This window comes from Anarrhichthys ocellatus, unplaced genomic scaffold (genome assembly GCF_004355925.1).
Source record: "Anarrhichthys ocellatus isolate YVR2014 unplaced genomic scaffold, GSC_Weel_1.0 scaffold23, whole genome shotgun sequence".
Lineage (NCBI taxonomy): Eukaryota > Metazoa > Chordata > Actinopteri > Perciformes > Anarhichadidae > Anarrhichthys > Anarrhichthys ocellatus.
Genome location: NW_022280053.1, coordinates 3298688 through 3320422, shown reverse-complemented (window position 1 = coordinate 3320422; position 21735 = coordinate 3298688). Strand labels below are relative to the sequence as shown.

Sequence of the window (21735 nt, the reverse complement as noted above, 5' to 3'; positions counted from 1 at the left end):
GAGGAGGTTGCGCGTAATGGCGCATGAGGAGCAAATACCAAATGGATTCCTATACCAGACTGGGATTATGTAGAGGTTTAGTATAGAGACTGGGGTGAGGGTCCGGGAGGAATTATAATTTGGTGCATAAACCAATGCTATTCCTGCGCAGACGGCTCCCCCATCAGCGTCCACCCCCCTTGAACTACGTCTCGGACTCCGCTTCCGCTTCGCACGGTTGGTCAGTGATGCGAAGTGGAGGGTTGGAGAGGGAGCGCGCACGAGAGAGAAAGAGAGAGAGGGAGCGGGGGGGGGGGGGGACGTAGAATTGACAAGGCAGAGACTGGGAGAGAGAGAGAAGGGGAGAAGGAGGTGACGGACCTGCTCCTCTGGGACTCGGCTACAGCTTTACTGCTAGGTGCTACCACCGGGCTCGACTCACTAAACGGTCCTCAGCTGTAAAATGCACAATTAGGCGCCGAGCAGCCGCCTTGTTAGCTGTCACAGAGCGCCGCGAGGATCTCCACGGTCACGGCTCCACTTGTCGGAAATCTGGACTAACTGTGAGAGGAGGGGGAGAAAAAAAAGAAGGATTCATGAAGATTCTGTGCAGCTTTATCGAGCAGAACGCCTGGATTATCTGATTTGGGACGGAGCGTTGAAACATTGCAAAGACGAAGACTGTTTCTCTGTTGTGCCACCACCGTGTCCAACCGTAGCCTGCGACGTGTTTTGTTTTTTAGGTAAGCTGATCCCGCTCCGATCCGGCTACGTATGTGCACTGTTGTTGCGTAGAATATTCTGCTCTGCGTTGCAGGAATCGCGTCTCTCTGCAGAAGTGACACCGTCTGAGTGTATAGAGGATTGTTTTGGGGGAGGCTCGGTTGTGTTCCGGACACCGCTATGTCGCGATACGACAATAACGCGCAAGTCTTTTGTTTGAGGAACATGAAAAGGAAATAGTGTTTCCTAAAAGAGAGGGGGGTCCTGGGGCTACTTCAATGTGCAGCCTTATTCTCCCAAAATAAGTCAGCCGTCACACGTTTAATGTAAGGAATAATATTGATTGTGGACTTTCCTTTTATTCAAATGATATCTTTAATTGCCCAAATGATTTGTGACAAGCATCTTGACTTGAACTTCCGAACCTGAAGCTTATTTAAAAATGCAATAAAGGTTCAATTACCTTGCTTTTACTCTGAGTTATCTTCAGTTCAGCTTTAAGTCAAGTTGATATGTTAATGTCTTGTGTTGTCCTTCCTTTTAACTCTATGTTGGTTTTTAATGATGTAGTTATTAGCTGTGTAGCACACGGCACTTTCGAAAATTACTAACTTTGTGGTCACATACAAAGAACAAAATCCAGTTTATAAGTGTCTGTCTGTGAATATAAACGTATTTATATCACTCTAACAACGTCAACAATGAGATCCCGTTCCCACATACTGACAGCTCTGTTTGGGTCTTACAGCTGGGACAGCAGTTTTCGGAGGTCAGGTCATGGCGGACCAAGAAGAGACTTTTGCCCTTGAAAACTCTCCTAGTGGTTCGGATTCAAGGGAAGTACATTCCGATAATAAATCAGAGAAACAGAACGGGACCTCAAACAAAACCTCATCATCTCAGACTTACATTCAGCAGGTCAGTATCAGTCAGTCTGCAGGCCTCACTTCTCACCGCTTACACTCACCTGTGGGGGTCACGTTCACTGTAAAGAAAAGATAAATAAATAAATGTATAGTCGTCCGAACTAGTACTATAAATGTAGTTTTGGATGTTAAAATATACGAAATGTTAAACAAACTGTCTGTCATTGGGATGGATTCATTTGACATATTCTACATAGAGAAATTTAACTTTTTTGGTCTGTCTTATACTTGTTGTCTCACTGTGTTGCTCAGAGAAACTGATTTTAGAACATTTATTTGAGGAGTGAAACATCAGAAAAATTTAAAAGCAATTTAGTTTGTATTTTAGACGACATTTTATGATTAAAATGAGACTATACCAATACATTCTGCAGGAAAATACGTTAATCGTCAGGCACTAACTCTGGCCTTATTATACTGTGTATTTTAAATGTGTATGCTAAAGGGCCACTAGGTTTAACACTACAGAATGTCTGAATGTTAAACTACTAACAAGTTACACAATGGTTATATTGTCACTACTACATTATGTATTGTATTATACTTAAATGCACAACAAATGCAGTTTGTGCACGTTTCTTGAAATGCAAAATGTGTATTTTTCTGACATTAATCATTTCCTCGTTGGCAGCTGAAAACAGACGTTTTTGAAAACATGCTATTTGACCAACTCAGAAGGCCTCAAACCATGTTAGACACCTCGGCGTGAAATTGAAGTAGGCCTGTTACAGCAATCCCGTGAGCACTTAGGACAGTAAAATGCTTTATTTTGAAGGGAATGGAGGGAATAAAAGTCTACCTGCACGAGAGGGAACTCTGGGTAAAGTTTGACGAGGTGGGGACGGAGATGATCATCACCAAAGCTGGAAGGTAAGACGACAATATAAAAAAACATGTATCATTATTATGACACACTAACCATGGCAAGAGGGGTTATTGACTGTATCACTGTTTGCTGATAATTCTACCCACCGAAGTATTTTGTATGAATTGTATGTACGCCTGGAATTAACCTCCTATAGCCTATATAGGCCCGGCTGGAATTTTTTCTTGCGTGGGGAGATTGGAAATATACACTGTGAGGAACCACAGAGAAAACACAGAGCATCTGGTGGACGCTTTAGCGCTCTGCGACACCACCATATATTTTAGTCTGGGTGGCCCTGCTGGGGAATTGCAATACTATCGATACTATCAGCCCGAGAGAGAAAATGGACGAAACTGTCCTCCAAATAAATTCCTGCCGAGTCTGATAAATCCAGTCAAATAAACTCATTCGGAGCACATTTTGCCGTTTGCAACACTTTCCCTGTAGTTGTGGGCGCGCGTGTGATTGTACGCAAACACTTGTGCAGCAACATCTGTCTCGCTGTGAGCTTCGCAGTTGCCCTCAGACTGCATCCAGTCAAAATAGCGCTCGTCTGCGTGAGTGTGAACTTGCATATATGTATGATGCCCGCTGGTGTCTGCTCCTGTCAAAGTGCCCGCTGGCTCACATGGGTGTAAATGATGAATATTTATAGTGAAACACAGCTACATTTCATTGTGCTCTCCGGGTCGGGCAGAAGAGAGTTGTTTTCACACAGCTCCATAAAGTCTCCATTATATTCCCGTCAGTCATTTCTCTCGTGTTTTTGGCGTGAAATGATATTACGCAGCAGCTCCCCTTCGTCGCCAGCCCTTCCCTTTGACTCTTGAGACTGCCCAGGCTTACTCACATTATGTGTTTTTCTACAATATGACAGCTACCAAATATCCAGATGATTTACTAAACGGATCTTGCAAAAAAATGCTGGCCCACAGTGAAAAAGTTTTTTATATCGGGCAGGTCCCTCTCAGACCCAACGCCCTGAAAAGAGTCGTTACCTCTCCAAACCAAATGTAGGCATTTCATTGACCTTTATAACCATCTCACGTGAGCTGACTGTTATTATAATTTAGTTTGCAAATTGTACTAATAAAAAAAGTGAAAGTCATAACCTTTATTCTGAAAACACATTTGTTTTCCTTCACATTTTTGTAAAAGTTTGTAATGCATGTTCGTGCTCGCCAAATGTTTGAAAATGTCTGGAAGTGTTTTCCTCTAGAGAGCAGAAATCATGAAAACACAGCACTGTCTATTTTTGAATGCATGTCGCCTTCTTTTTCCACTGTTTGGCAGAAACATCCTTCCATATACTGTAGCGCCATAAACCGTGTTTTGTCCTTTACAGGCGAATGTTCCCCAGCTTCAAAGTGAAGGTCGCAGGATTAAACCCCAAAACTAAATATATTCTCCTGATGGATGTTGTTCCTGCGGACGACCATCGATACAAATTCGCCGACAACAAATGGTATGTAAAATGTAACAGAAAGAAACGAATTTTTGACAACAATAATGGGGGTCGTTCTTTTGGGGCGGTCGCAGCTACTCTCTCTGCAGTTTATTCCAACAGGAAATGTTGTATTGTTGTCCTGATGGATGAGAATCGGAAGTGAACATATTCATTCCCTGACAATTATGAATTGTGTATTTTCGAATGCTTGCCAGAAAATGTTGTCAGCAGGGAGACATTTTTCTGCCGGAGCTGTTGAATGAATGTTGATGACTTTTTTTTTTTTGTGCTGTACCTGCCTATATGTGCACTGCAGCACGGCTGTATTTCACAGTGGGGCATACACATTGTTATTTGTTTAGATTCATGTCGATCTCTCCAACCTTGGTCAGGAATGCCTTGTTTGGGTCAGCGCCTTTCAGTGAGGGGATCCTTATAATCACATGCCAATACTGCCGATAATGACCTGTCCAAACCGTGTCCTGGAACTAAATGCTCCTCTTGATCTAACGATGTTTTAAAACAATGTGTGCCAGCTCTAATGTGACCTCTGACCATCCAGAACTAACTCATCAAAGAATGATATTCCATTATATCCTGGTGCGTTTAAGGCAAGTGCGTAAATGTCCTGGATGTGAAGCAAATTTCAACAGCCTTAGAGGTTATATATAGCAACAATGCCCGACTAATTAGTCTTTTTTTGTTTCGTATTTTTTGTTTTGATTCTATTAAAACTAAATTCGGATATCCTTCGGCATAATTTCAACATTTTGATAATGAAATAATGGCATGACAATGATGGGGAGATTAACATTTTACACTAAAGACCACTTCCACCTACTTTAGCACCTGCATAGTTGAAAGCTGGCATGTGGTTGCAGTCCGAGGTGTTACAGTGTGACTGCGTTGCTTTGATTCAGGTCTGTGACCGGGAAGGCAGAGCCCGCCATGCCCGGCAGGCTCTACGTTCACCCGGACTCTCCTGCCACGGGGGCGCACTGGATGAGGCAGCTCGTCTCCTTCCAGAAGCTGAAACTGACCAACAACCACCTGGACCCGTTCGGACACGTAGGTGCCTATCATACATACTATTTAACCACAGGTCTGTGAACGGTGTAATCTCCCGGTGCTGAGCTGATGAAAGTGCAGGACATGTTTTGTTTTTTTTGCTTGTTGTGTTGCCCAGTGGCACTTCAGCAGGAAGGAGTGTTACTAAAGCGTCCGAGTCGTCTTTTTCTACTCGTCTTTATCACCTTTTACTTTTACATCAGGTGCTGGTTTCCACAGCTGAACTTTGAGTTATTGTTGTTTTCCTTGTTTCATTGAAAAACGTCGCTCTGCGTTTATGAAGATCTGAAGAGTTGAATCTGAAAAAGGACAAAATGTTACTTTAAGAATTCAATTATTATTATTATTACTATCAATACTATTACTATTATTACTACTATTATTACTACTATTATTACTATTATTACTATTACTACTATTACTATAACAATAGTAATAATAATATTATTATTATTGTTATTATTATAGATCATTATTTGAAGTTGAAACTTACACTTTTAAGTTTAGTTTTTAGGTTTAAAGTGTTCAGGTGTTTTTTGTTGAGACTCTTTGCCCATATATTTGAATTATATGTCCACATTAGATTAGATTGTAAAATTAGATTAAAGGTAATTCTCATTGCACATAGACTACAGCAGACAACAACATTCAAATTAAAGTTTAAAGGCCATGACTTGAAGACAATGAAAGATACAACGGCCCCCCTCCCACTTGCTTGTAAAACAGTGATTTACAGGTGCCATTGCAACGCTAAATGTTTTTAGATACACTTTAAAAATCTAACAGACCAAAATGCCAGTCACTCCAGCACCAGGCTATATAAAGTCACTGACGTGAAGTTTTGGTTTTCCTTACTTTCTTGTTCATTTTTCCCACTTTCTTTCTTTAACTTTCTTTCTCAATTTTTTGCTCGTCAAATGTTCATTTTTCAACCACAGAAGAATTTGCTTGTGGAGTTTCTTTGAAACCATATTTGTTACTGTTGCAAAGTTAAAAAAAAAAGACTGTCAGGCAAAGAGATCAATTTTTAAATAACAGACAAACTATTGACTGACAGTCTATATATTTCATAAATAATTCTTCATTGAAAACACTATTAAACCCGGGAGGTTGAGTTAAAAGAACAATACATTAGATTAGCTGCAAGAACAATGTACAACTGTTTGATTACATTTAAAAACTATAAATATATAATTGTATCCTTTTAAAGTAATGCACTGGCATAATGAAAACTATGAGTCTCTGTGATGTTAAGAAATAAACAGGATTTTCTGATTTTGATTCTCAACTGATGCTCCCAACACAGAAAATCATTTCACTTCAGACTCTTTGTTATTGTTGATAACAGATTTGGTTCCAGAGTCCTCTTTACTACTTTTCATTGCCCAGGTTTATTATAGCACCCCCTATATGCATTAAAGTTATAGACCTCCTGGCAGTCATCTTAGAAGGGAGCAGTTGGGCATTTTTTTAGGGAAAGGGAAAGAGGAATGGCACCCCCACCCCCCGCCTCCCTCACCCCCTCCTGTTAGGAACTGTATGGTACCCATTTCCGAACTTAAACTCCTCATTATTCTGCACTCACTGTCTAGCCCCAGGCTTTTGAGATTCTGTCTTGAACAAACATCACTGACTTCATTAACAAATGGGCATGTTGGCGTCAGGTTTTCATAAAATACTAGATGGGCACACTGAGGCCAAGTTAGATGTCTTGTTGTAGAAACGGAAAAGTTACACAATTATCTCTCTTACTAATAGGCCCAGTCATTACGGGGGAAACGCACTTATGAGGTTGGCAAAAGGTACATCAATAGCTATTCTGGTTTGAAGGAGGTTGTTTAAATTGTGTGGAAAAACACGAGAAATTGAATTAGGTTAGAAATTATTAGAAGTGTTAATCTTGATTAGAGTTGTTAAGCTGAACATGTTTCAAATCTGTAGGGAGGAGGCAAAGGTGCATTAATCAAGGCAATCAAGACAATTAAGAGGCAATTCTAAAACATGCAGTCTCATGTTGGATTGACAACGTTTAATTTATTCCAATCACCAGTCCCGCTAAATGCAGATATACACTTATTTACATATAGCTACAGGTACTATCATACTGCACATGTATTTCTACACACACAAGCTACTATCTATCCACATGGCACCTAAAGTGGTTGTTGCCTTGCCAAAGCCCAGCTGGTGAAATGAAATTGGAGCTAGGCTGGAATGTAAGCAGTGTTGTGCATTTTGGGTTAAAGTGCATTTTTGATTGGCTGCAGTGGTTCCTGGCTCACCCTCTTTTGTGGTGGGAGACAGCACCCTGGGATTCATAAATGAAACGCATGGTGGCTGGCCAGAAATATATTCCGTTGGCTTGTTGGTCCAGCTGGTTGAAATATCTTGCAAATGACTTATAATTACTAGCAGTGAGACATGGGACCAAAACATCGCTGAAGTAGAATTGACCAATTTAGGATGGCCAGAAGCAGTCGGTTTTTTTTCCCTCTGTCTGGTAATTAGACACACCTCAGCTGACTGAGCTCACTGTTGTGAAGGAGTCTCATAGGAAACAAGGGAAACCAGAGTGTTTGTATACAGTTCATGGTGTAGCTTTATTTCTTATTCAAATGTTACATATGTCAACTTGTCCCCGAATTTCTTTCAACTAACTTGCAACTGTAAATATATCTATTTCTAAGAAAGGATTACGTTTTTTTAAATGAGGTAATCATATCGTTTTGAGCAGGAGGGTGTTTGTTTTTTGCAGCTTTGTATTTATTGACATGTTGAGGCAGAAACAGTGCTTTATGTGGGCATCACTGCAGTATCTCTTGTTTCGAGGACATATATGTCATGGGTTACATTGACACAAATTGACATTGATATGCGTGTACATTTTTGAAGTATTTTAGATATTGATCATATCTAAGTCTCAAGATAAAGGTCAATTTGTCTGTACAGTTTATTTCATTGACAATTGCAGTCGATGATAATGCATTTTGAATACGGTGTGAAAAATAGTTTTATTTACCATTGAAACTGTTAATAAAACACTACTACAGTTTTGGAGAGTAATGATACAATTTAGAGCTATTAGTGTTTCGGGTTTAAGCCACTTTATTACACCATTACATAAGGAAATGTGTGTTTTTATGCACTACATTTATTTGACAGCTACAGCATATTAATAGTGACTTCAGCAGCGCAAAAAGTAATTAAAATGAGCTTCACCATGACCATCTGCAACATAATAATCCATTGGTAATATACTGTATACAACAATACAACACCCTAAGGGGCCATTCTGCATAAGAAGTACATTTTCTGTTACTTATGTACTTTTACTTAAGTAAAACTTTAAATGCAGTACTTTTACTTGTAATAAAGTATCCTCATAAATGTTGTATATCGGTCTTAAAGCACTGTACTACAGTGCTATCATTTTTTCGATATTTGAATTCCTAAAAATCATTTATTTTTGTCTCAGGTTTCATACCAAGCTGCAGTTTTTGCTTTGATCTCCCTGTCGACTCCTGGAATATTTCTCAGTGTTATTCATCTCCCTCCTCAATTTGCTCCTGCACTCATCTCCCTGTCTTCCCACACATGTTTTGGCCGGGAGGGTGGAGTGTGAGGATCGCACTGTTTATATTTGAATGGCAGTGTGCGATGAGCAATAGATGATGGTGTACAAAGCCTGCTGATCCCAAGGCTCGGGGAAACTCTCTGATGTGGTGGAACTTGAAAGCAAAGGGCAGCGGCTCGAGACCCGAAGTGATCCCTCACTATCATTAAATACTATCATCCAGAGGCGGGGGGAACAGAGATACAGGGACCCAGGCAGGGCAGCGGCTGGGCCAAGGAGACGGGCGTGTGCTGGGGCCCCGGTGGGTGGTCCACAGCTACCCCCCATACCACCACAACCCCCCGTACTAACACACATACTGGACTTTGGGAACCCACATTCAGTGGCCCATGCAATGTCCCAGGGTTAAATGTGCATTGAGATATTTCCATGCAACTTCTAATGTGTCACAGTGGCAGACATTTTAGCTCCTAAAACTGTGCAGTGTGGTGAATGGCATGTTTGCATTGATTGTTGTGGTTTTGTCCAATCTTGGACTCATCTCTGCAGACCTCAAGTAAGCACTGAATGCATGCATGGGAAAATGTTTTGTTTAACATACTTTTTCTTGTTTTGAAAAGGTCTTTTCATGGGACGTTATGGCCTCATTTACAAATCCAATAGTGTGGCTTGATAGCTAGGACATGTTATTTTTTTCATTTGCACAGTGCCATAACTTCACAATGCAGGAATCAATGCAATCCAACACTTGAATATGGAAACCAAAACAGAGCTACAAATACAGCAGGCAGATTTCGTTTCTCTCAGCCTGAGACTCAGTTCTGGTGAAACTATTCTCACCTCAGAGCAGAGTATGCGGCCCTAAAACCCCTTTCCTGCAAATAGTTTTATTTATGGCAGATTGTAAAATTTGCAAACGCTTAGTTTCCATCTGCAAGTCATCCATCCAGTCTTCAACAGCCTGCTTATCCAACCAAAGTGATACAATCAGCCGATATTATCATGCAAAGGGTCAGTAACTTGCATCTGCATGGTGAATTGCAGGCAGTTTCTGCCCATTACAAAAACCTATTGCACCATGAAATGAGATCAAGTTCAGCTCGAAATTGATAATGGACTGTTGTAACGTCTATGTCAGTGTCTATGGTTCACTTGGCTCTGAGAAAGGACTTGGGACTTGTGTCTGTTCAATGCTATAGGATGCACCCACAGGTACTGGAGGTCAGGGCGATCCCTTGTTTCCTCTCATGTTGGCAGTGAAAGGCAGGTACAAAAACAACCTTTAAGATAACAGATAGGAGAAAAGTCCCTTTTTTCAATCATGAAATATAAAGTGGATCTGAAGGAAATAAAACAAAAAACATTAGATTTCCTCGAGGCTGAAGACCATGACTCCCTGGTCTGTCAAAACAATTAGACTTAAGTCCCACGGATGAGAGGGCCTCAAAAGAGAAGTTCAAGGCTCAAGTTCAGCTGTGCGGACCGCGTCTTAATGTCGCCAAGCTAGCCACGGGTAGTAGTCATCACTTAGCATAAACTAGGTTAGTCAGGTTAGAGGGCAACAGGAGAGAGGACATCACTGTCTATCGCTCTCCTGGAACCGGTCATCTACTGACAGTACTTACTAAATGAAATATAGTGAATATTATCCGTAAACATACAGTCATGAGTTTAGAGTTAGAACTTTTGGCTGGGATGGAACTTGTCAGAAACAAGTTCAAACAGGCCATCTACAAAAACAAAATAAGAGTGCAGGTGGCCCAATTTCATTTGAAACATTTATGAAAGCAATAAAACTTGCATTAAAAAAGTTTGACCTTTTAGTCAAACAAGTAATTTGTCCAAAAAAGTTAAGTTGTGCAGTTTTTGACTGAGAAACTTCATCTTAATTGAATCTATTGGGCGTCTGTGAGATTGATTATGTTGCCTTGGCCGAAGTAGCTGCCAAGCCTTTTTCTTGTTTTTTCCCCCTCTAATGTCTGAATTCATCCACAAATTATGCCAATAAAAGTTCTCACTTTTCTGCATTGAATGACTCCTTCCCCTTCTTTTATCTTTGTTATGAAGCTCACCCATATCTGTTCATGCTACCTGTATGTGTTTGCGTTTCCTTTACATGTTATAATGATAAAGTGCTGAAACTGAGCCCTGAAATGTATTGCAACACTGGTAGAATTTTTAGGCTTTGTACCAAATGTAGAAAAAGTGGGAACACATGCGCAGCAAAAACCTTAACCTCAAAAGTAACAAAAATAATGTTTTAATGCCTGCAGCACAAAAAAAGGGATGTAAGGGGAACTTTAAGTTGTTAAGCTTCACGAGCTGCTCCAAAACGTTGCCACTTCAAGCAGCCTCGAAGCAAGTCTAATGTTAGACTCCGTCTCTCCTGCGAGGTTTATTTTTAGAAAGGACGTCTTGCTGTGATGACACGTAATCAATAATCTAACACTAGGCTCCACTTTTTCTTTTTTTAGATCATCCTAAATTCGATGCACAAGTATCAGCCGAGGATCCACATAGTGAAGGCAGATGAAAATAACGGCTTTGGCTCCAAAAACACGGCCTTCTGCACGCACGTCTTCCCCGAGACAGCCTTCATCGCGGTTACGTCCTATCAGAACCATAAGGTAAGTCCTTCAAGGGCAACTATTGGATTTAGTTTTGTGTTTTTATTGCAGTCTGCGACAGAGTAACTAGCGACTTTAAATCCACGGTGTATTTCATGAGGTGATTTAATTATAACAATGTTTTTAACATGAAAAACAAACGAACAGAACGATATATTGTTTATTACAAAATTGGACAAACTGCAGACTTATAAAGTCCAAATTTCCCTTTCACACTACTACTACTACTACTACTATTAATAATAATAATAATAATACATATTATTATAAATGTATTGATTTCAGACATACAAGTGTTCAATTTAGTTTTGCCCATTTTTACGGAATTTTGACGGCAAACTGGATCTGCTGATTGCAGGAGAGAAAATGAAAAGCGCTGTTAAAGTGAAGCCTTGTCACTGTCAGCTGAAAATCTCTGATATCACATCGAGTCACTGACAGACGAGAGAAAACTTCAGACGACGTCTGACCTCAAGAGACTTTTTCCCCCCGAACAGGCTTTGTAGAGTGAGACAAGCTGCAGATAAACAGCGTAAACCTCAAGAGAAACTGCACCGACGCAACAATAATAACAATAATAATAATAAGTTTAGCTCGTTATTTGTGATATATGATGAATAATTGTTCGAATTGCAACCAAGCATATTTGCGAACCTCTTTATGAACACTTTGAAATAGTTTGTGGAAGCTATTTGTTTAAAATTGGATTTGTTTGTTTTGAGTCCATTTTACAGTTACAGAAAAACACAGCGGGTATTAACTTGTTTACTAGATTATCTCTGGGTTATTATCTATATACTACATCTATTTATTCAAATAACCCTTTGCGTGTTGGTGACATTTGGGCAACATAAAGTTTTCAAAAACGTTTACGAAAAACGGATATGTTGGTTTGTAAATTCTTTAAAATAATATAATACATTAAATTATTATATAATATATTGAACATAAGTAATATAATATTTATATTTATATATATATATATATAATACAGCACTAAGGCTACGTAAGCGCGTAAAAGCTGATCATCTGGAAGATTTCCTTTTAATACAGCCATTTAGAAAAAGGCTTTTAATAACGTTCAATTAAGGTTGGATGAATGTGTGACTTCTTGAGGCCAGGCAGCCGCACAGTTGTTTATTATTTAGACTTACTGGAAAGAAGCAGAAATAAAACTCAATATTTACTCTGCAGACATTTCTTGGGGGAAATACTTGGGAACTCAGATATGTGTAAACAGCGTCTGTTTGACATTATTTAACCAGGTCGTCCTGTATGTTCTTAGTTTGGGGAATATGGGAGTGAGGGGCGAAAACTCCCCGCAGCCAATCAGACGTCTCCGCACTTCTGGGAACAGGAAGCGCAAATGAATGACACGCTGTAGAAACCATTCGTTATTTTTCAAACATGTTATTGGGGGCTGAGATCGTAACCCCGGGCTAATTATTGGGGCTTTCCAGACCTGCAGAAAAACAAGCATTTGTGATTTGCAGGCACTTCACCACAACTGTCCAATCAAACAGTCTAACATCTGCCAAAGCAATATGTGCTGCAGGCATGTGTCCACTTCACCTGTTAGACTCTCAGCTAATGAAACTGGCCAAAGTCTCTTGTGTCAAGTCTTTCCTGTCACTAATTAAAACATTTTTTCCAAACTGTGTTTTCTGAAATATGTTTTCTTCAGGAATAAAAAGTGAAAAACGAATGGCCAGCAACTCCATAGCTTATATTTAAGTTATATTTAACGCATTTTATTTTAAGTATTTAAAAGTTATTCTATAGGCTAAAATAGCCAAAAGCATCTGGAAATATGTTCATAGGCCTCCATTATTTTAATGAGCATCTTTGGACTCAGACTAGTAAAACTGTCTTTGAAGCTGTGAATGAATTGTGTCTGATTGTCTTGAGTACTCCCAAATTATTTTTTAACAGTAATCATATTCTTTGCTCTGATTCTTTCCATGCTCTGAGTCCAGTCAGTAGAACTCGCACGTGTTTTGCAAAATAAATTATTTTCTTTTTCTGTAAACTGAACTCTGGCTATCACTTTGGAATGAGTAATTATTTGTCTAGCTGTATTTCTTCTTGGAACGCCCACAGAGGGTAAAAAGAGTGCAACAGGACTCTGAACTTTTTTTACTCCTAACTTTAAAAAAAAAAAAAGATGAAACGAATGTAAATGCTCTGCCAGGTTGCGTGCATTAACAAGAAGCTAGCAAAGTGTCACACAAGAGATTTTACAAGGTTTGGTGAGAGTGTCAGCCAGCGTGCAGACAAACCTCCGGTCTTGTCAGAGAGCTGGAAGCGCACACACAGGCTGCCAACTAATTACCTGCCAGAAACCACTGCTCATGAGAGGGATATCCCTGGATTGTGTTTAACCTCTCTGGGATTAATTTGCTATTTCGGAGTGTTTCTCTGCACATTTGATATTTACAAAGACATTTTTACAAAAACATAAAAGTAGTATGATGAATCGCAGTATTTGCATCTTTCAAGCATGCGCCAACTATCTGTTAAGGCAGAGATCGTTTCTGTGTAACATTATAAATTATGCAATGAAAATATGTCTTATTGAGACGAGATTTATCCAATTGTTTAGTTTAGGATCCCTAAAAGCATCTTAGGTTTCTGGAAATGTGATCTATTATTTCATTCTCCTGGGTAACTTGTGAGTAGTTAAATGCATCCAAGAACACTTCAAAACTCAGCTCTACAAAATCACGTTATGATACTGTCATCATATGAGCCTCACGCTAAAGAGGACTTGTCTCTTGTGAGAGCATAGCGGATACGGAAATGTTGCATTTTCTTGGTTGAAATTGCTCGTTATTTATGCACAAAAATATTGATTCATGTGTTAGTTTTAATTTGGCCCTTTCAACTTGTAGAACAATACTTTAAGATGTTGTAAGTGACACGGACACAACAAATGGCTTTCATTGTCCAATATGTTACCAAGTGTTATTGCTTTTTTTTAGATAACCCAGTTGAAGATTGAGAACAATCCGTTTGCAAAAGGCTTTCGTGGAAGTGATGACATGGAGTTACACCGGATGTCCAGAATGCAAAGGTGACTATATAAAACATTATAAAGTATGATATGTATAATGTATTTCTTTAATTGATCCTGGGCTCTGATACCTGGAAACTCTGACAAAAAAACTCCAAACGATGTTTAATGAGTATGTTTCAAGGATTACTGAAATCTTTGTCACACTGTCACTTAACAAGCCCAACTTGACAGTAATCCGTCAAACACCCAAATGTAAGCCAGATATGAGTGTTATTTTCAGTGAGTGTTATTTTCAGTGACGTAAGTGTAGTTCTTGATCCTCGGCCAGTTTTGATGCTGAAGACTTTTATGGCTGATCTGGCAGAACCTCTGAAACACGACTGCAACATCTCCCTTCCAGACAGCTCTTTCTACCAGGATGTTCCAACTGCTTGTGTGTGTGTGTGTGTGTGTGTGTGTGTCTGTGTGTGTGTGTGTGTGTGTGTGTATGTGTGTTGAACTGGTTCTATGGCTTGGTCCTGCAGCCAAGGCAATGCACAACCACATTGCTCTCTCACTATGATTCAGTCCAGATGAGGGATGGAGCAAGCGTCCGCACTGCGTGGAAAACACATTTTCAAAGGAGAATATCTGGTTTTGAAACTCACGGCCCTCGCCTCCCCCCTTTCGGGCAGCCGATACAAACGTGTGGATTCAAGTAATCCCAAATCATGGGGGGGGGGACTGGAAAAGCTGTTTGGCTTTCCACAAGGTGCTAAAATCCAGCCTTTTTGCCATGACCTTTATTCTTAGCCACAGAATCAAGGTCTTTGTAAGCAAGCATTTCAGATTAATGTCACGGTTTATGCTGTGGAGAAAAATCCCTGGATATCCGGGAAGAGATTTCTGCCCTTTCAAGTGCTTTTTAAAAAATAACACGCTTGATTGTGTCAGACACACGTTAAGTTACTTTAAGTAGCTGCATGCCATGATTTAATACGACGTTTTGAGTGAAATCCATTTCACCTATCAAAACTCTCAAATGTATCGAGCATGGTGAGAGTCCAAACCACGCTATCAATCTTACATGCCATTGTCCAATCCTGCCGGGTACAGTAAGCTACGCACGTCTGCTCTTGGTTACAATGTTGAAGGGAGGGCTTATTGCAAAACCAGTTCACTGTTTCAACTGAGGAGATCCCTGGAATCAAAGAACCCAAAGCAGCAAAAATGATCTATTGATGGATCCTGTGGATTAATAGGAGTGAAATACATGCTGGCGCTTTCACTGGGAAGTGTTTCCCTCTCTCTCTGTGGGTGTCCTAAGTGGGTGTGATTCACTGATGGGGAATGTTGTTGGTCCTCTTTGAAGCACGATGTATCGAACTGTACAGAAATAAACTATTTATTTGTTGTTGTTTTTTAACAAACTGTTTTACGGCAATGTTTCAGAGTCAACAGAATTACTAACAAATGTATTTGTGTGGTTCTTCATGTGTGTCTGCACATAGTACCAAGGAGTATCCAGTAGTGCCTCGCAGTACGGTGCGCCAGAGAGTGGGCTCCAGCCAGAGCCCGTTCAGTGGGGAGGTCCAGGGCATGGCCACCCCGAGCGCACTGAGCTCCCAGTACTCCCAGTGTGAGAACGGGGTCACAAGCACCTCACAGGACGTGCTGCCTCAGTCGGGCTCCTACCCCCTGCCACATGAGCAGGGCCAGGACTACCACTGCATCAAGAGGAAAGGTAGGAAACACATATAGGAGACTCTAGTTCTATTGCAGTAGTAGCTGCCTTGGCAAGCTGAGCCTTATTAATTAATTGGGTAAATACTCTCAGGCCATAAACCACCAGCATATACAATAAAGGATGTAAAAGGGACAATAATCATCAAAATATATCAAATATTGTGTGTTTATTTACAAAGAAAGTTTTACATGATTATCATTAAATTAATAGCAGAATAGTAATTATTTGTTTTAAAGAGTTAAAGACAATATTTCATCATTCCAAAAAAGTTTGTGAGCTGATAATGGAGTAACTGCACAATTGTATTTACTTCATACAACTTAAAGAAAACCCTTGAGTAACACTGTTCTGTAACTCTGTAATTCTACCTGTAGTGGAGGATGACTGCCACTCAGGTGAGCAGAGCTATAAGAAAGCCTATCTGGAGAGCTCGTCCAGTGAGGAGGACCATTACTACCGTCCGGTTGGCTATGCCCAGAGCCTCGGCCTGGCCGGCGGGCCCTACCGCAGTGAATCCAGCCAGCGGCAGGCCTGTATGTACGCCAGTGCCTCGCAGGGTGCTGAGCCAGTTCCTAGTTTGGAGGACATCAGCTGCAACACTTGGGCTAGCGTTTCACCCTATGGAAGTTGCTCCGTCACCACCATGCAGCCAATGGACCGGCTGCCCTACCAGCACTTCTCTGCTCACTTCACCTCAGGGTCTCTGGTGTCCAGACTTGGCGGGGTCGGGGGCCACGCCTCTCCGCAGCTGGGCGATGGCCACCACGCTGCCATGTACCAGAGCTCCATGACCCACCAGTCTCTGGGCCGCCAGTGCAGTCCTGGGGCTGGGATCCAGTCGCCAGCAGCTGGCCTCCAGGGAAACGAGTACCTCTATACACACGGCATACCACGTACACTGTCGCCACACCAGTACCACACAGTACATAGCGTGAGCATCATGCCAGAGTGGAACGAGAACAGCTAGAGCTTCTTTTTTTTTCACACTCAACAGATAAAAATATTAAAATGAAAAACAAAAAGGACCAAAACAAGGCAGGGTTTAGATGAATTTATATTTATATTTTTAGAGGATGTGTTGCTGATCATCCTATTGAGATCAGTGTTGGTTTACTGACAGCAGTGGATATTGGTAAGATTTTGTTAAATTAGGAAAGCAAGCATCTTATCACTTAACTTGTGACAGCATCTGCACTTATAAGCAAATAACACACACATGAACAAAGAGGAGACGGACCAGAACATGTGCAAAGACTGCTCAAGTGCAGAGAAAGCGAACACAGTGGAAATTCAGACGCTGCCCCGAAGAACACAGAAAAAGGTTCAGTTGCTTTGCCAGCGGTCCCCAAGTTCATGGTGTTCTTGTGCGATGGTGTTTTTTGGATGTCAAAGTAAAAAAATTATTATTTTGTATTCATGTCCAGTTTTTGTGTAGAAAAAAGATTTTTGTCTTCTTTGTCACATTATCCAGAGTTCTCATTTTCTTTCCTTTTTTTGTAGTTAACCTACTTTATAGTCAAATTGCAATAAGTTCAGAATGAATGAGCAGATGGGAGCTTTTGTTGTGGCTCTTGGGAGAATTAGCTTGCTCTTAAATCAGTCCTGTAGCTGGGTACATTTAATCTTAATGCCATTATGAGAAACAAGACAGTAAAGCTCACAAGTAGGACAGAACTTAAAATGAATAGTTTATTCATGCACGGACATTTGGAGCACACACCCTCAGTGTTCAAACTGGAAACAGTGTTACAACAAAGCAGTGGTGAGCTCAGAGGAAGCACAACAATGTAGCAACAATGACATTTCGGTGACATTAAAGAATACAGTAACAACCTGAACCATATTTCCCCTGTTTTTGCCATCACATCCAAAATTGAATCAATTGAAATGTAATCCACTCAATCTGTGAAAACATCACTCAAACCCTGAGGAACTGATTTTCTTTTCACACCGTTACTTGACCTGCCTACATCCAGCTCTCCTATTCACTGTCAGATATTCATACTAACACAATGACGCCCATTTACAGATTTTCGGTTGATTTGAGATTGATACAGATTCACAACAAGCAACAAAAGAATATATAATACAACACCAAACATATTGTCTTGATCTTCTAGTATGGAAGAATTTTAGACTTCAAGTCATCATATGTCCAGAAAAAACAAATGAATGTGAAGATTTTCTCTGTGTCTGTAAGGCGATGGGTTGCTAACACATTACTACGTCATAAAGGTGATAATATGTCAGGGTTGAGCAGTTGTTGCCTTGTTGTGGTGTTCTTCTGACTTCAAGTGGCCAAAACAATAAATATGAATGCAGCTTTAAGGGGTTGCAATTATTGGATCACATCTACATGAAGACTAGTATTTGGAATGAGACTGTCATTAAGTTGAAAAAGCCATGTGTTGATCAGTGTTTAAGTTTGAGATAGTGTTGAGAAATTCAGATGAGAATACCAGATTTTTGAACATTGAACCCAGATTTAAAACATGTTTTTGAAAAAATTAGCAAACACTTTAAACTGTTACTTTGATTTGGGTTAACATCATAAATACTGCAATTCCAAAAACATGCTCCGTTTTAACAAATTGCCACAGTTGCCGAAACACATTTCAGATTTTATTTACAGCTTTCGGTACATTGAGCAGTACAGTACCGCGAGAATGGAGGAACAACTGACATTAGTTATAATCCATCGTGTAGTGCAGAGGGCTCATGATGTGCCATCAAAAAACAACTTGCAAAATTAGAGAACTGCTATTTTATTTTTTTGTTCCAAATTCTACAAAAAAAGCTTAACTACACTAAACAAATCATAAGATAAGGCAATCATATGAAGTGGAACTATGGCACCATGCAAATATTTTAACATTTTCAAGAAAATCTGGTCTGAAAAAAAAGTCAGTGTACAGCCATAAAGTGTTTAAAATGTTACCCCGCTGCCCATTCTGACCCCATCCCGCTTTGTGATGTTGACACACCGGTATATTGGTTGGCAAGAATACATTAATGGATGCTAACATGCTACCTGGCATTCAAAGATGGCACTTCCACCACAGTCTGTGTTGTGCATACATGTAGCTTGTTACATCGGAAGAAGTCTAAATCTAAATATTAGTAATTATTTGAATTGTTATTATTTGGACCATCCATTGGGGAAATAGGTGTGCCAAACTACAGCAGTGCAGTATTTACTGTAATTTCAGATAGTAAATATTTTTTGCCCTCTTTTCTTGACATACGGTAACAACCCTGCAAAGTTTGAAGGAGATTTCTTATCTTTTTGTATAAGCTCTACTTGTATGTTTCATGCAGTCTCATGCTTTACTCAGTGAACGTGTATGCTCCCAAATATTTTGTATTAATCCCCAAAATGGCACTTCTCTGACAATCAAGCTAAATCGACACTACCACACAGATTGTAAATTTGAAAACGTCAACAAAATTTACTTGATACACATTGTGAAGCAGTTTCACCATACACATGAGTGTATGTTAGAGGTATGTTTTACATGTGGACAAAGGCAACTTTTTAAATGTGTATAGTTGATAGAATACTATTTGTCAATAGTATTTATTTTTCAACTATGTAACTTAGCTTGCTCCTGCATGTGTCAAAGATAGATGGTCCCATTTCTTTTTTTATAGCCTGTTTTTTTTATGATTGTTTATAGAATTTTCTAATCATACGTAAATAGAAATCAGGAGATTACTATACAGCTGTCAAAAAGCTATCAAAATAAGATTGAAACACATGGATAACTTTGTAAATACACATGTACATAACAGAATACCTGCAATAAATTTAAAAAAAAAAAATTAAGTGGTGTTCTTTTGTCTGTTCGTGCTAAATTTGGTTTTCTATTTTTCCCACAAGTGAAATGAACTACTTTGGCTGACTTCACCTCCTCTCTTATGTCGGCATGTATTGCTGAGTTTGACTGACTCTGCTGTTTGCCTTGCTGCATCTGTCAGGGCGGGACAAATCACATCTTTATCTTTGTTGTTCTCATCTGGAATCTGGGGATCTCACAACCTGAGCAGAGGTCTACTCAGAAAGTCTAAAAACACCTGAGTGGGTGTGCAGGGCATTTAAACTGTACTGGAATTTGTGTCTGTGAAGCAAACATTTTTCCTGGGACCCGTGCAGGACACGAGTTATAGCATCAGATAAATGCAGTAGTTGGCGGCAAGCAATTACGCTTCAATGTTCCGAGCATCCCTTAACCCTGTAGATAATCCAAGGGATTACATGTCTGCTGTCTGGACAAAGTTGGTTGCTAGTTCAAGCTTTTTCACTCAGTTGCATACAAAACTAGGCCTAAACAAGCACTGTTTGTAAGGTTAATAGCTCTGTAGCCAACTATTTGTGACAGTTATCACATCATGACTGTGGCTTTCGTGGTCTTTTAATAAGCTTTTAACAAGAAAGTAACATACGGCTGAGTGGACAAGGGCGCTCTCCGTCACCAGTGAGGGGAACACTTCTGCTAAAAGCTACTGAGTAGGTAAGTGACAATGATAATTCAGTAGAGTGAGTTTAGGTTAAAGACTCTGAATAAAGATTTGTTCATACATTTACTGAACACCTCCACTGGCCACAAGGGCAACACGCTAAAATAACCAAACCCACAAAGAGCAGCAGTTTTCTGCCTAAAGGTGCAGTCACACAAGATTTTGCCAGCTGAACTGTGGCGTGTGGCAAAAACCAAGCAGGACAGGAAATAGCATTGATAGTGCTGTATGCATAAAACAGCAGGGGCTACTATGACGGGCAAACAACTGCAGCCTACAAAATTAGAAATGTAACACTTTATCAAATTCTTAATGTTCATTTACCTCAATCAGTGTCCTGTCTCCCTGAAGCCAAGCTGTATCCCTCTTTTTTTGCTGCTTGTGTTATTTTGATGTGCATTTATAAATGTTTTAGCAAGAGAAGCTTCTATTTACTCTGTACTGTGCCATTTACTCCCCCTGCCTGTTTGTTCATGGTATTGTACACCATTTCATTCAGTGAACAGTATTATTGAAAAGGGAAAAAAAAGCTCTGAGAGCTACAATCAAGCTAACTGGACAAAAAGTTCATTAAAAAGTATATTTGTACCATCAACTCGGGTCTCAAAGCCGTTTTAAACCATCCCTCTTTTGTAGAGCAGTTTAAAGACATTTTAAATCCTCGCGAAACATTTGTACATATTTAATTTACCCCAGCGAGAGCAAATCTAGCGATTCCATTGTGATTTTACGGTGCAAATTTACCACAAAGTTGACAGGCCTGAACAATAGTATTCTGTACAACATCATCAATCAAAACTGCATGAAATGTTTCATAGTATCGTTTCTTGCAATTTCACTCACACACAATTGAAATGTTCACGGTAAATTAGAAAATGACAAACCTTGCACTGTCCATCCCCCCTCCCCCAACCCTTGACCCTCGCAGTCTCTTGGTTTCTCTCTTATTTATCTTTTACTGTCTCTATCCATCCCTCTACCTCTTCATCTCCTTTACTCCCTGTGATCCTGTTCCCAATCCTTCTAACCACCCCTCAATTCTCCCCACCACCCAATGGCCAAACACAGTGACCTAGACTCCCAGCCTCCTTTGATGTGAGTGATGTGACCCCTGCGCTCCAGATGCCCCAACACCGCCAGTCTTATCCTCTCCGAGAGCCGGCACAGCCCACAGAGAGGGCCAGTCATTAACCCTGCACAACCTGAGCCTCCCTTCCACTGCTTAAACACATGATGTATCACAACACACCCCCCCCCCCCCCC

The 21735-nt window shown here is 40.2% G+C and overlaps 1 protein-coding gene across 1 annotated transcript; it reads left to right on the top strand.

Annotated features, from left to right (window-relative positions):
• Nucleotides 1–347: 347 nt before the first annotated feature.
• On the top strand, nt 348–19752 carry tbx5a (T-box transcription factor 5a). The gene is made up of 9 exons (XM_031860409.1): nt 348–722; nt 1451–1620; nt 2404–2498; nt 3842–3961; nt 4864–5011; nt 11060–11212; nt 14194–14285; nt 15719–15951; nt 16329–19752. The coding sequence occupies exons 2-9, from the start codon at nt 1480–1482 to the stop codon at nt 16919–16921; spliced, it is 1575 nt and encodes a 524-aa protein (XP_031716269.1). The 5' UTR covers nt 348–722; nt 1451–1479; the 3' UTR covers nt 16922–19752.
• Nucleotides 19753–21735: the final 1983 nt, after the last annotated feature.